Source organism: Debaryomyces hansenii (assembly GCF_000006445.2).
Source record: "Debaryomyces hansenii CBS767 chromosome E complete sequence".
NCBI lineage: Eukaryota > Fungi > Ascomycota > Pichiomycetes > Serinales > Debaryomycetaceae > Debaryomyces > Debaryomyces hansenii.
Window position 1 is genome coordinate 1,794,467 of NC_006047.2, and position 13,242 is coordinate 1,807,708.

Below are 13,242 nucleotides of genomic sequence, written 5' to 3' on the forward strand. Positions count from 1 at the left end.
GAAAGTTAGTGAAAAATTTCAAAGAATTAGTATAAGTCATTGTCTATATATAGAATCTTGTACTATACTAGAACGGTAATATGTTAAGTGCTAGGAGATCTATTGGAGCAAACCGTACCCTTAATGGTATTAGAAGGTTAGCTACTCAAGCAAAATTTTCATCTCTTGAAGTTCCCCAAGATTATGTATCAAGAACACCACCTTATGCTAAATTAATAGAAAAGTTAAACTTGGTCAAAAAGATCGTTGATAATAAGCCATTAACATTAGCGGAAAAGATATTATATTCTCATTTGGTTGATCCAGAAGAGAGTTTAGCGTCATGCAAAGGCCAGTTATCTAATATCAGAGGTCAAGAATACTTAAAATTGAATCCTGATAGAGTTGCAATGCAAGATGCGTCCGCCCAAATGGCATTATTACAATTCATGACATGCGGTATGTCGAAAACTGCGGTTCCGGGTTCTATTCATTGTGATCATTTAATTGTCGGGAAAGATGGTGCTGAGGACGATTTGACTAAATCCATCGCTACAAATAAAGAGGTTTTTGATTTCTTACAAAGTTGCGGTGAAAAATATGGTATTCAATTTTGGGGACCAGGTTCGGGTATTATTCATCAAATTGTTTTAGAAAACTTTTCTGTTCCCGGCTTAATGATGTTGGGAACTGATTCACACACCCCAAATGCTGGTGGTTTAGGTGCTATCGCAATTGGTGTTGGAGGTGCTGATGCAGTTGATGCTTTGACTGGTACTCCATGGGAATTAAAGGCACCAAAAGTATTAGGTGTAAAATTAAGTGGTCACTTATCTGGCTGGTCATCGCCAAAGGATGTTATCACCCATTTGGCAGGTGTTTTAACTGTTCGTGGTGGTACTGGATATATTGTGGAATACTTTGGAGATGGCGTTGAAAGTTTGTCTTGTACAGGTATGGCCACCATTTGTAACATGGGAGCAGAAATTGGTGCAACTACTTCGACTTTCCCTTATCAGGATGCCCACCGTCGTTATTTGATTCAAACAGATAGAGAACCAATTTCTAAAGCTGCTGACGTTGCTAATAAAGAATTCAACTTCTTGAGAGCAGATGAAGGTGCTGAATATGATAAAGTAGTTGAAATTAACTTATCTGAGTTAGAACCTCATGTTAATGGTCCATTCACTCCAGATTTATCAACACCTATATCTGAATTTGGTGAAACCGCGAAAAAGGAAAACTGGCCTTCCACGGTAAGTGCTGGGTTAATTGGTTCTTGTACAAACTCTTCTTATCAAGATATGTCTCGTGCTGTTTCTCTTATTAAGCAAGCAGAAGACGCAGGCTTGAAGCCAAAGATTCCATTCTTTGTTACTCCTGGTTCAGAACAAATTAGAGCTACTATCGAAAGAGATGGATTAATTGATACTTTCGAGAAAAATGGTGCGATTGTGTTAGCTAATGCATGTGGTCCTTGTATTGGTCAATGGGACAGAACAGATGTCTCAAAAACTTCTACTGAATCTAACGCAATCTTCACTTCTTTTAATAGAAATTTCAGAGCAAGAAATGATGGTAACAGAAATACTATGAACTTTTTAACTTCTCCCGACATGGTTACTGCTATGATTTATTCAGGAGATATGAGTTTTAATCCAGTTACTGACTCCATTAAATTGCCAAATGGGAAATCTTTTAGGTTTCAACCTCCTATTGGTGAGGAATTACCAGGTAGTGGATTTATTAAGGGCCGTAAGGAATTCTATCCAGAAGCTGATCCACAGCCAAAAGCTGATGTTGAAGTTAACGTTTCACCAGAATCTGATAGGTTGCAACTCTTAGATCCTTTCCAACCTTGGTCAGGTGATGAGATGTCTACTAATGTTTTGCTTAGAGTTGAAGGTAAATGTACCACTGATCATATCTCTGCTGCTGGTGCTTGGTTGAAATATAAAGGTCACTTAGAAAATATCTCATACAATACTTTAATTGGTGCAGTTAATAAAGATACAGGTGAAGTGAATAAAGCCTATGACTTAAATGGTGATCAATATAGCATTCCTGAATTAATGATGAAATGGAAAGATGAAGACCGTCCATGGGTTGTTGTTGCCGAACATAACTACGGTGAAGGTTCTGCAAGAGAACACGCTGCATTATCACCAAGGTTTTTGGGCGGTTCGATCATTTTAGTTAAATCATTTGCTAGAATTCATGAAACAAACTTGAAGAAACAAGGTATGTTACCTTTAACTTTTGCTGATGAAGCTGATTATGATAAAATTTCTCCATGTGACTTATTAACCACGGTTGATTTAAAGGATATGATTGCTAAGGATGGTAATAACGGAGGAGTTTTAAGAATGAAGGTGACTAAAAAGGATGGTACTGAATTTGAAATCTTGTGTAAGCATACTATGTCTAAAGATCAAATTGAATTTTTCAAAGCGGGTTCTGCTATTAATCACATCGGTAATTTAAAAAGAGAACAAGAAGCATCGATCTAAACTTTCAAACGACTATATAATATAGTGAAATAGTTCATATTTCTTTTGTTTGAATTCCAAAAAGTCTTGGTATTAAGTAAAACCTCATTAGAATCACTTATATAATTAAATGAGAGTAAAAACTTGGGAATATCATGTTATTTATTATACATCTGCGTTCTATGTAACTTCATTATATCAACACTCGGTGTATTTATACAACCTCTAGTTACGAGAATAATTACAAGAAATAAAAACGAGTATTTTATTGCTATAATTTTTAGATTAGAAACAAAAGAAAGAAGCTGATGACAATAAATATAGTAAAATAAGATGAAATAAAATAAAACAAAACTAAAAAATCTAAAGTTAATAAAGTTTAAGCATCAATCAAATTATCGTGCGATTTATCAGCATCTTCTTCTTCCTCATCATCATCGTCTTCTTGTTCTCTGTCTCTTTCATAAAATTCAGCTAAAATCTTTGGACTAATTCTATTTAACATCTCCTTTGGATAGATTCTCAACAATGCCCATGCTTGATCTAAAGATTCGAAAACAGTTCTATTTTCGTAAGCACCTTGAGAAACGAAGTTCTTTTCGAATTTTTCTAAAAATTCCAATGACAATTTATCTTCAGTGGACAAAGCTTCTTCACCGACAACAGCTTTCATTGCTGCTGCATCTCTACCAATAGCATATTTAGCATACAATTGATTTGAAACGTCACCATGGTCTTTTCTAGTCATACCTTCACCGATAGCTGATTTCATCAAACGTGACAATGAAGGCAAAACGTTAATTGGTGGATAGATACCTTTATTATCTAATTGACGATCTACAGAAATTTGACCTTCAGTAATATACCCAGTTAAATCCGGAATTGGGTGAGTAATATCATCGTTAGGCATTGTTAAAATTGGAACTTGGGTGATCGAACCATTCCTTCCTTCAACTCTACCAGCTCTTTCATAAATGGTAGACAAATCTGTGTACATATAACCTGGATAACCTCTTCTACCTGGAACTTCTTCTCTTGCCGCCGAAACTTCTCTTAAAGCATCAGCATAAGAAGACATATCAGTCAAAATAGTTAAGACATGTCTTTCAGTTTGATAAGCTAAGTATTCAGCAGTAGTCAATGCCAAACGAGGAGTGATGATTCTTTCAATTGTTGGATCATTTGCCAAATTTAAGAATAAGGAAGTTCTTTCCAAGGACCCGTTTTCTTCGAAATCTTGCTTAAAAAATCTCGAAGTTTCTAAGTTAACACCCATAGCAGCGAAAACAATAGAGAAGTTTTCTTCATGACCATCATGAACGTCCTTAGTTGGTCTAACTAAACCCGCTTGTCTACATATCTGTGCAGCAATTTCATTATGTGGTAAACCAGAAGCAGAGAAAATAGGAATCTTTTGTCCTCTAGCAATCGAATTCATAGTATCAATAGCAGAAATACCAGTAGAAATCATTTCTTCTGGATAAATACGTGCATATGGATTAATTGGAGAACCGTTAATATCCAAGTAATCTTCAGCAAAAATCTTTGGACCTTTATCAATTGGTCTACCTGAACCATCAAAAATACGACCTAACATATCTTCAGATACAGCAATCTTCAAGTTTTGACCTGTAAATTCAACTCTAGTTTTCTTGACATCAATCCCCGACGTACCTTCGAAAACTTGAACAATGGCCTTACTACCCTTGACTTCTAAAACCTGACCTGATCTGACTGATCCATCAGGCAAAGTTAGGTTAACAATTTCATTGTAACGTGGGAATTTCACATTATCTAATATAACTAACGGACCATTGACACCTCCAACAGTGTTATAATTAATTCTTGGTTTAATGTTAAACCCTTCAGTAACGGCTTTTTTATTTAACTCATATAATTCTTTATCGTTTAACATGTCTTACACTGTGTAATCTAGAATTCAATTGAATCAATCGGTTTAGATTATAGATCTCCCTCTTCTTTCCAAACCATTCTTTGATAAGAGGGAGGTTAATTTTGAGGAATTTATCATGTGACAAAATTTACACATTATGTACTCTAATATACACAAGAGAACCTATATACATATATGAATTGGATCAATACATTTTACTTACTACATCCCATTCGTCCAATTGTACTTTTGATTGAGCTATCATGTTTATAGCATTGAAATCAAGATTCTTAGATTTATCGTTTAATTCCAGGTTTCTCAGGCGTGAAGTTCCACTAGCCATTAATTTATAGACATCTTGCATGATAGTTTTTAATTCGGACTCATTCATTAAATCATTATCAGCATCATAACTATACACAGGCAGACCCATATTGTCTTTTGATTCACTGAAATTACCATAAATTTCATGGTCATTTGGTTTTTGTTTCGAATAAAACTGTTTAACTTTTCCATTTCTCTGGGTAACTACTGCACTACTATTCAACGAGTGAGTTGAGTTTGGATTCGAGCTAGGAGTACGGAAATCGTAATTAGCATTCGAAGTCGAGGTGGAGTGGGTATTGAACGATTTAAATGTACCGGCGTTAGATGACAGTAAATTACTGGACGACATGTCGTACTTTTCATCAGATGATTTTGCATTCTGTATCCGACTTAGTTTGTGTGAAAAATACCTGTCCATTGAAGCAACTTTTTCCAATATTTTTTCAAAACTAGACAGAAAGTTTCTGTCTTCCAGGTTGTTTCTAAATGGGTTCATTGTGTTCGACAACATGGAAGACTGTTTGCGTAAATTTGGAATAGAATCAATTGTAAAATAAAAAAATGTCTTAAAATTAAATAGTATCTTTACAATTATCAGTAAAAACTTTAAGTATTCTTTAGCAGTCAACTTGGTAAATGGTTTAGTGAGAATCTTGTGCGGTAATATAATCATTTTCTTCCCACTCAATGTACTTCTTATTGGGGATGGTGCTTTTTTAGGGGTTATCTTTTCAACTTCGTTCGGTTTAGATGAAGAAGAAGCGTCTTCTTTATTTAATGACGCCCTTCTCAATTGACTATTAATAGTTTTCGAAGATAATGGTAATTTGATCGTATTACCAAGTTTTATAACTCTCTCGTTGTCAGCCTTCATTTCTTGGACAGTTGAATTTTTCTCTTCCTCTGCATCTTCTATTTCATCTGAGCTTAGTTTGCCACCATTTATCATAAAGTTTTCCTTTTCTTGTATCATGTCATAAAACTTTGAATCTGGTAAATACCCAATTAATTCTTCTAAATAAGGCAACAGAAAGGAATCCATGTTAAAAATGTCTTGCAAATGGACTTGCAACTTAATCAAATTCTCTAAAAACTCATTTATTTGCGGTAACTTATTATTGCAACTGAAGAACTCGTTAATATTTAAAATAGACCTGTTATGAAATAATAAGTTTCTAGAACTACTTGCTTTGAGCTTAGTTATGTAATTTAAATTTGCTGACTTTGAATTATTTGAAGTAAATATCATCTCTTTCAATATTTTATAATTGTTGTATTGAAGCTGAATAGATTGTTTTTTAATCTGGTTAATCTTTTCAAATTTATACTCTTGTATTTTTGCATTTAGGCTATCATTTGTTTCCTCGAAATTATTAAATAGTTTTGAACAGGTTGAATCCAATCTTTCCTGTTTCGTGTCAAGCTTAGTTTGAATTATTTGTATATTATTTTTTAGCTCATTTGTCCTTGCGTCTAATAATTCTTGGGTTTTATCTATGTTCTTTATCTTTAAATTCGTATTCAAAATGTCTAGCTTTATTAGCTGCAATGCTAAACTTTTCATTGCATTAATGGACGGTTGAGGCGTCTCATTAGATATTTCTGGAGGTAGCTCTATGCCTTTCAAGTCCTTAACGTCCTGGCAGGTGGAAAATATTGTATTTATCTTGTTTCTTGCAATGTCGTTAATCGAATCGTTTTCGATGCATGAATTTCGTATCAATTCTAGCTCATTATTATTACAATTGGAACATATTAAATCATTATAATACAATTCTGGTTTATGACATAGTGGGCATCTTACATTCCTTAGATCTGAATTTAATTTCACATCACCTAAAGGCATATCTATATGTTTGCAATGTACAAATGCATCAATATATGCCTCTATTTGCCCTTAGATAAGATAAAAAAGGGTATTTTGGTAAAGACACGATGGTTTAATTAGCATAAATGGCCTTACTTCTCATTACCATAAACAGCTATAAAATTCAAGCATAGAAGAAATTAGAGGTATATGGAGCAATTAATGTACTTTAATGTAATATTTGCTACTTAAAATTCACAATCCATGAGTTTTGTGATATTGGTGAAATCTTTGTATTTTAAGAAAAACTTCACTTTTTTTAACATTGTAATTAATTATACGAAACCGTCTATTTTGATAAATGTTTCTGCAAAAGGAACAAAACACAAACGATAGAACCAATATGGAATACAAGAAAAAAAAAAGTCATGATAAAACCATCATACGAACTTTAATTAGAAAATGCAGCGAGTGAAAATATGGTTGCAAATAAGTACATCATAATTCATTTTTATAAAACAATCTAAAAACATTTAAAACAGAACTAAACCAAATTAAGCATCGCATGTAGCTACACCTAGCTCAGAATCACCTTGACCAAAGTATAAAAACCATTTGCCATGAAATTGGACAATTCCTTCAGTAAAAACAACTTGATCAACTTGACCCTCTACTTCGTTATCTGAGTCAGGAACCAAGAACGGTTTGTCCAATCTCGCCAATGGCCCAGATAAGTCATCATAATCGACCAACATCTGGGATATAGAATAAGTACCCTTGGGGTAATCTCCACTACCTTTAGTAGCTGAATTGTAGAACAACACATAATGATTCTTTGTGGAATGTTCATATTGTAACTTTATGGGTGCCGCACCAGGCTCAATCAATTTATCCTGCCAATTGAAAACTCCTTTGGCAAAAATATTTTTTTCATAGGTCTTGGAGGTAAGTTTCCAACTTATCAAATCAGTTGATTCTGCTAAATGGAAGGCCGAATCCCCCCAAATCATATAGTATTTGCCATCATTATGTTTTTCTACAAATATCGCTCCTGACTTCAGCCATCCTGTTCGAATTATTTCCTTATTATCTGACGAGATGGCAATATCATGCCAATCTGAATCTGGATTAATAATTGGTGGGTACTTGGTCCAGTCAAATAAATTCTCCGAAGTAGCAATACACAACCTGGCATTCTTCGTATCGTATGCAGTGTAGGTCATAATAAACAATTTAGAGACAGGATCTCTGACAATTCTAGGATCTTCGCACCCACCTTTTTCATAAGATTCAGTAGGCTTGATGATAGGTTTGTTCCACCTCACAAACTTATATCCGTCATTAGACCATGCAATGCCGACAGAAGAAACCTTATCTTGATTTTGTGCTCTATAAAGTAAAAATACTCTATCATCAATTACTATGGCAGTTGCGTTATACAAATATGAGTTCTCAAATTCGTTATCAGGATTAGGAGTTAAGATCGGGTTGTGCTCATATTTCACAAAATTTGGTCCGATTGGAAAGGAATTGGGTGGCTTATAATTGATATCACCATCTTTTGAGTCTCTGTCTATAACTGGGATCTTCATTATTATTGTATCTTACACTTGTATCTTATTTTCTTCCTAATGTTTCATATTTTCTGGGGCCTTAAATAGTTGCGTGCGACATTTTTGTGCCAGGCTATGTCGCAATGTCGTACTCCTTTTTCGTGTTGATAAGCATCATATATTGGGACTCTACTATGAGATTCACAATAGGATGACTAAATAGTAAATTGAGCGGTTTATACAGACATTGGCTAATACGGAATTGAACTATCGTTTACAATACAAATATAGAATATAGAAACAAGGTATATTATTGGATTTTGGATATTTGTAACACGTCTTAAAACTGAACGTTTAAAAAAATATTATGGGCCAATTATTATCACATCCAATTGAGGATAAAACCATGGAACATAAGTCATATGATACAATCACATATTGTATAGGACTGATGCAAGGGTATCGGATGAGTATGGAGGATGCTCATAATGTCAAAGTGAATGAGGATGAATCACTCGCCGTATTTGGTGTGTTTGATGGCCATGGTGGGAAGACATGCGCCGAAGTCGTAAGTGACAAGCTACCAACAATGGTGTTTAGAGAGTTGAGCAGTTTGTTAAAAAACGGCAACGGAGATCTCGCGTCATATATGAAAGTACTAAAAGATTCGTTTTTTAGAATTGATCGAGATTTGACGAATGAAGACTCTTCTAATTGTGGGACCACTGCAATCATTGCATCAATTATAGCTAACGAGTATATCATTGTGTCTAATGCGGGGGATTCAAGATGTATAATGTCTTTGGAAGGCGGTGCACCAAAGACTTTATCATTTGACCACAAACCGTCTACGATGGGAGAAAGAGTTAGAATTGAAAACAGTGGGGGATATGTCGTGAATGGTAGAGTGAACGAGATTTTAGCATTATCTAGAGCATTTGGTGACTTCAAGTTCAAATTGCCCTATATGGAATTGCTGAATAACCAAAACAAGTATATTGCTGCTAACAAGAAGTATTTCAAGCATGAATTGATTCATTTACCTCCTGAATTGTTTCTGGTCAGCGTAGAGCCAGATGTGGTAGTCTACGACTTGAAGAGCTTAAAGCAACCAGAATTTGTTGTTTTAGCATGTGATGGAATTTGGGATTGCTATACTAATACTAAGTTAATAAAAATTATAAGGGACAAATTAAGCTTGGACTGGAAAATACATCATATAACAGAATTTATTTTGAACGATTGTGTTGGAATGGCTAATAATGTAACAGGGATAGGTTTTGACAATATGACCATTATCATTGTTGCGGTACATAATAATAATAATATTGATGAGTGGTATACTATGATGAAAGAACGGGTTTTAAAAGAGAAGGGACTTCTCTAGATATTCTGTGATTGGAAATTTAACCTTATTTTCTCATTAATATTCACTTATAATTCATCATGATCAAGTGCAAAGTTTAAATTTTTCTTACATTTATTCATAATGGGATTAAATCGATCATTATTAATCCATTACAGGCATCGTCCAAATATAATAGCTTAAAGCTCCATTTCAATCGATCATTAATAATTATTTTATATTAATACATAAGTTTACATTCTCTTAATTGTACGTATTATTGTAATTTGCAAATCCTGCATACAAAAATGGCAAGCAAAAACATTCGATAGGTTGATGTTAGATTTTAGATACTGCTAACACCTAAAGACATAATAATAGACCACATCATTGTTTACATTTATAAGTTTGACAACTTAACATCATAGCATTACTTTAGAACATATTCATATATTTTTATTTTGGGTCAAGAGAGGCTGATCTTAAGAGAATTCATTATTTTGCATTTAGACTTGGTAAATTTCAATGTCATTAACCGATATAGATGTTTACGAAGATCCCATATTAAAATTGGCACAGGATCCAGGTTTAAATAAAGAAAAAGAGAAAACAAAAGAATTAATAAATATAATACATGGTTTTCCATTAACAGAACGGAAAGTATCCAAGCTATGCCAATTATCATTAACGATCCTACAAAGCTTAGAGAAGATAGAATTAAATTTAAAGAATTGGGCATTTCTTTCGTTAGATATTAACTCAGAAAACCATTTTAATAAGGATAGTGATGTTGATATCAAGAATTTCAATAATAATATATCGTTGAAAGTATTAAATAATTGCAATGAATTTAACAGAAAATTAAATATTATATCCGTCGATCTCGACTATATCACCAAATCGCTGAGGACGCTAACTCCGTTAGAGTATATTCTGGATAGTGGAACACTATTGACGTCGTTAACATTAAGAAGCATCCGACTTAAGGATGAAATATCAGACAAGATAACAATTGCATACCTGAAAGCCAAATTAATAACAATAGGAACTGATTTAGAAACAATGTTGGAAGACGATGAAGATAATTCAACGGCAGTAACATATAAGAACTTTGTTGTTAGTTTATTAAAACAATTGAACAATTCGATAGAAATGGAAGATATTTCTGCTAAATATGAATGCTTGGCAGTTATCAATGATATGGAACAAATGTTCAATGTTTATAAATTAGACAGAATACAACAAATGACTTTATATGAGAAATCTAAACAAAACGATGAGGAGCTCCTTCCAATAGATAAGGAATTAGTCAGTACTGTTTTAAATAAGTCGGGTCACACGGAAAATGATATTTCAGACTATGACGATGATGATTATGATTATGATTATGATTCTGACTTTGTTTCCTCATCAATGTATTCGTCATCAGCACCCTTGCATAATCCTCCACTTATTCGCTCAATTACTAAGTCTCAACAAATGAAACCTTCGCAATCACCTCCTAAGCAATCCTCGAATTTCGGAAGAAGAGATTCAGTATCATCGTTATCAACGTCTGCTTTTCTTCAAAAAACTTCATTATCAGATGAGTTACCATATTTAATGTCTGCATTTGATCTGGCAAAGAATTTTGAAGAGGACGTTAGTCATTTCAAAAAAAGAGACGAAAACGACATACCAAAAAAGAAATTAAAGAAAGAACATAATATGAAAAATTCTCAAGCTATAGAGATCAATGGAGAACCATCTCGTGAAAAACAATTTCCTAGTCGTAAATCAAAATTACCAAACGGTTCCTTGTATGCTGAAAGTACACTATTATCTAAACCTCCTTTATCAGATGCAAGCTCATATCTTTATGCCAATAATTCGTTGCTATCTAAATTAGGCATAAGACCCCAAGTTATAACTACTGAAATGCCATCTAAGGAATTATCTAACAATACAACCATAAACATAAAGCATAAAATAGATAAAGGACCTCAATTATATGTTGAAGATACAGAAAAAAATGGCAAGGATAAAGAAAATAGAAAAGTATTTAATCCTTTAACTATAGCAAACCTAGAAAGCCACAGTTTTTCAGACCTTCTTGCGGGCAATGCTGATGATTCTGTTGAATAATAGTTTCAGAGAGATCAAATACGGCATCTACAGTTCATGTAGTAAAGTGAACTTGGGAAGTAATATATAGACTATATAAACGTTTATCATTCGGTATTTTGGTCATATTTATTGTCTTGTAACTATCTAATTTCAGTAATCTTGTCTTGACTTGAGCATTTGCGCAATTCCTTGACAAAGCTTTCTCCCCAAAATCCAGACGTATACTTCGATATATAATCAAATAATTTTTTGAAGTTAAGTTCCTTTTTCTCTTCTGGTAATGTCAAACTCTCTTTTATAGCATAACTTAATTCTTCTGTATTCCAAGGGTTAACAACGATCGCTCCATTCAATGATTGAGCGGCACCTGCAAACTCTGATAAGATAAGAACACCCTTATTTTCTTGCTGACATGCAATATATTCATAACAAACAAGGTTCATGCCGTCTCTTGTAGAACTAACTAAGCAAACATCAGATATATGATATAAACTGATTAATTCATCAAATGGGATGGATTTGTGCATGAAATGAATTGGTACAAATTCAACAGTACCGAATCTTCCATTAATTCTACCTACTAATTCATTGACAGTTGCCCTCAAACTTTGATACTCTTCAACGTCTCCACGGGAAGGAACGGCAACTTGAACTAATATCACTTTGCCTATCCATTCGGGATTCTCAGTAAGGAAAATTTCAAATGCATGTAGCTTTTGGGGAACACCTTTGATGTAATCTAATCTATCTACTCCAACTATAATCTTAGTATCAGTAAACTTTTGTTTTAATTGCTTAATACGGTCTACCACTTTAGGCTTAGTTACCCCCTCGGTAAACTTATCAACATCTATACCAATTGGGAAAGCACCTATACCAATTGATCTACCTTGATACTCAATTCCATTTGGTAATATATTAACATTTGAAACAATTCTCGATACTGAAGATAAGAAATGCCTAGCGTAGTCGTACGTATGGAATCCAATCAAATCACAACTTAATACACCAACCAATATCTCTTCTCTAACGGGTAAAATTCTATAAATCTCCGAGGATGGGAATGGAGTATGAAGAAAGAATCCTATTCTTATATTTTTTTTCTTATTTTCTATTTCTTCTCGTAACATCTGAGGCAATAACATTAAATGGTAATCATGCACCCAAATCATATCGTTATCATCAACTTGCTGTGCAATTGTGATAGCAAACTTCCTATTCGCTTCGATATATGCGGCCCATGCATTTTCATCAAAATTCATTTCACCAGGATGGTAATGGAACAACGGCCATAATATACTGTTAGAAAAACCATTATAGTGTAAATCAGCAATTGAATCACTCAAAAATATGGCAGTACAGTTGAATTTCTCCATTAAATCCTTATTAACCTTACTTTGTTCATCTTCCGGAATTTCAAGTCCTGGCCACCCTAACCATTGAAATTCCGTTGATTTCTTTAACCCTTGCAATGCCGTAACCAATCCTCCAGATGACATTGAATAGTCATATGTCCCGTTAGGCGATCGCTTGATCGTAACTGGTAATCTGTTTGAAACTACTAACACTTTTCCTTTTATCATTTTACGTTTTCTATATAGACAGTTGTATAATAATTGAATAATTTGATTCAGTTATCTTTTAAAGGCTTATAAAATCGCAACTCTATATCATTGCTATTAATGGGCGGCAGGAAATCCATTTATTACTACATTGGGAAATCGACGAATAATTCATTTTTC

General features: G+C 33.7%; 7 protein-coding genes across 7 annotated transcripts; 3 read left to right on the plus strand and 4 right to left on the minus strand. All coding sequences in view use genetic code 12, as the record gives it.

The window, feature by feature from the left end:
* Positions 1-80: 80 nt before the first annotated feature.
* On the plus strand, positions 81-2,489 carry DEHA2E21824g (DEHA2E21824p; the record flags this gene model as incomplete). Its single annotated transcript, XM_460250.1, has 1 exon — positions 81-2,489. One exon carries the CDS (start codon positions 81-83, stop codon positions 2,487-2,489), a length of 2,409 nt encoding a protein of 802 aa, XP_460250.1.
* A 358-nt stretch (positions 2,490-2,847) lies between these two features.
* DEHA2E21846g (DEHA2E21846p) lies at positions 2,848-4,383 on the minus strand (the record flags this gene model as incomplete). The annotated part of the gene is made up of 1 exon (XM_460251.1): positions 2,848-4,383. One exon carries the CDS (start codon positions 4,381-4,383, stop codon positions 2,848-2,850), a length of 1,536 nt encoding a protein of 511 aa, XP_460251.1.
* A 184-nt stretch (positions 4,384-4,567) lies between these two features.
* DEHA2E21868g (DEHA2E21868p) lies at positions 4,568-6,535 on the minus strand (the record flags this gene model as incomplete). The annotated part of the gene is made up of 1 exon (XM_460252.1): positions 4,568-6,535. The coding sequence occupies one exon, from the start codon at positions 6,533-6,535 to the stop codon at positions 4,568-4,570; it is 1,968 nt and encodes a 655-aa protein (XP_460252.2).
* Positions 6,536-7,050: 515 nt separating this feature from the next.
* On the minus strand, positions 7,051-8,088 carry DEHA2E21890g (DEHA2E21890p; the record flags this gene model as incomplete). The annotated part of the gene is made up of 1 exon (XM_460253.1): positions 7,051-8,088. One exon carries the CDS (start codon positions 8,086-8,088, stop codon positions 7,051-7,053), a length of 1,038 nt encoding a protein of 345 aa, XP_460253.2.
* Positions 8,089-8,416: 328 nt separating this feature from the next.
* DEHA2E21912g (DEHA2E21912p) lies at positions 8,417-9,436 on the plus strand (the record flags this gene model as incomplete). Its single annotated transcript, XM_460254.1, has 1 exon — positions 8,417-9,436. One exon carries the CDS (start codon positions 8,417-8,419, stop codon positions 9,434-9,436), a length of 1,020 nt encoding a protein of 339 aa, XP_460254.2.
* A 483-nt stretch (positions 9,437-9,919) lies between these two features.
* DEHA2E21934g (DEHA2E21934p) lies at positions 9,920-11,518 on the plus strand (the record flags this gene model as incomplete). The annotated part of the gene is made up of 1 exon (XM_460255.1): positions 9,920-11,518. One exon carries the CDS (start codon positions 9,920-9,922, stop codon positions 11,516-11,518), a length of 1,599 nt encoding a protein of 532 aa, XP_460255.2.
* Positions 11,519-11,640: 122 nt separating this feature from the next.
* Positions 11,641-13,083, minus strand: DEHA2E21956g (DEHA2E21956p; the record flags this gene model as incomplete). The annotated part of the gene is made up of 1 exon (XM_460256.1): positions 11,641-13,083. The coding sequence occupies one exon, from the start codon at positions 13,081-13,083 to the stop codon at positions 11,641-11,643; it is 1,443 nt and encodes a 480-aa protein (XP_460256.1).
* Between the last annotated feature and the right edge of the window lie 159 nt (positions 13,084-13,242).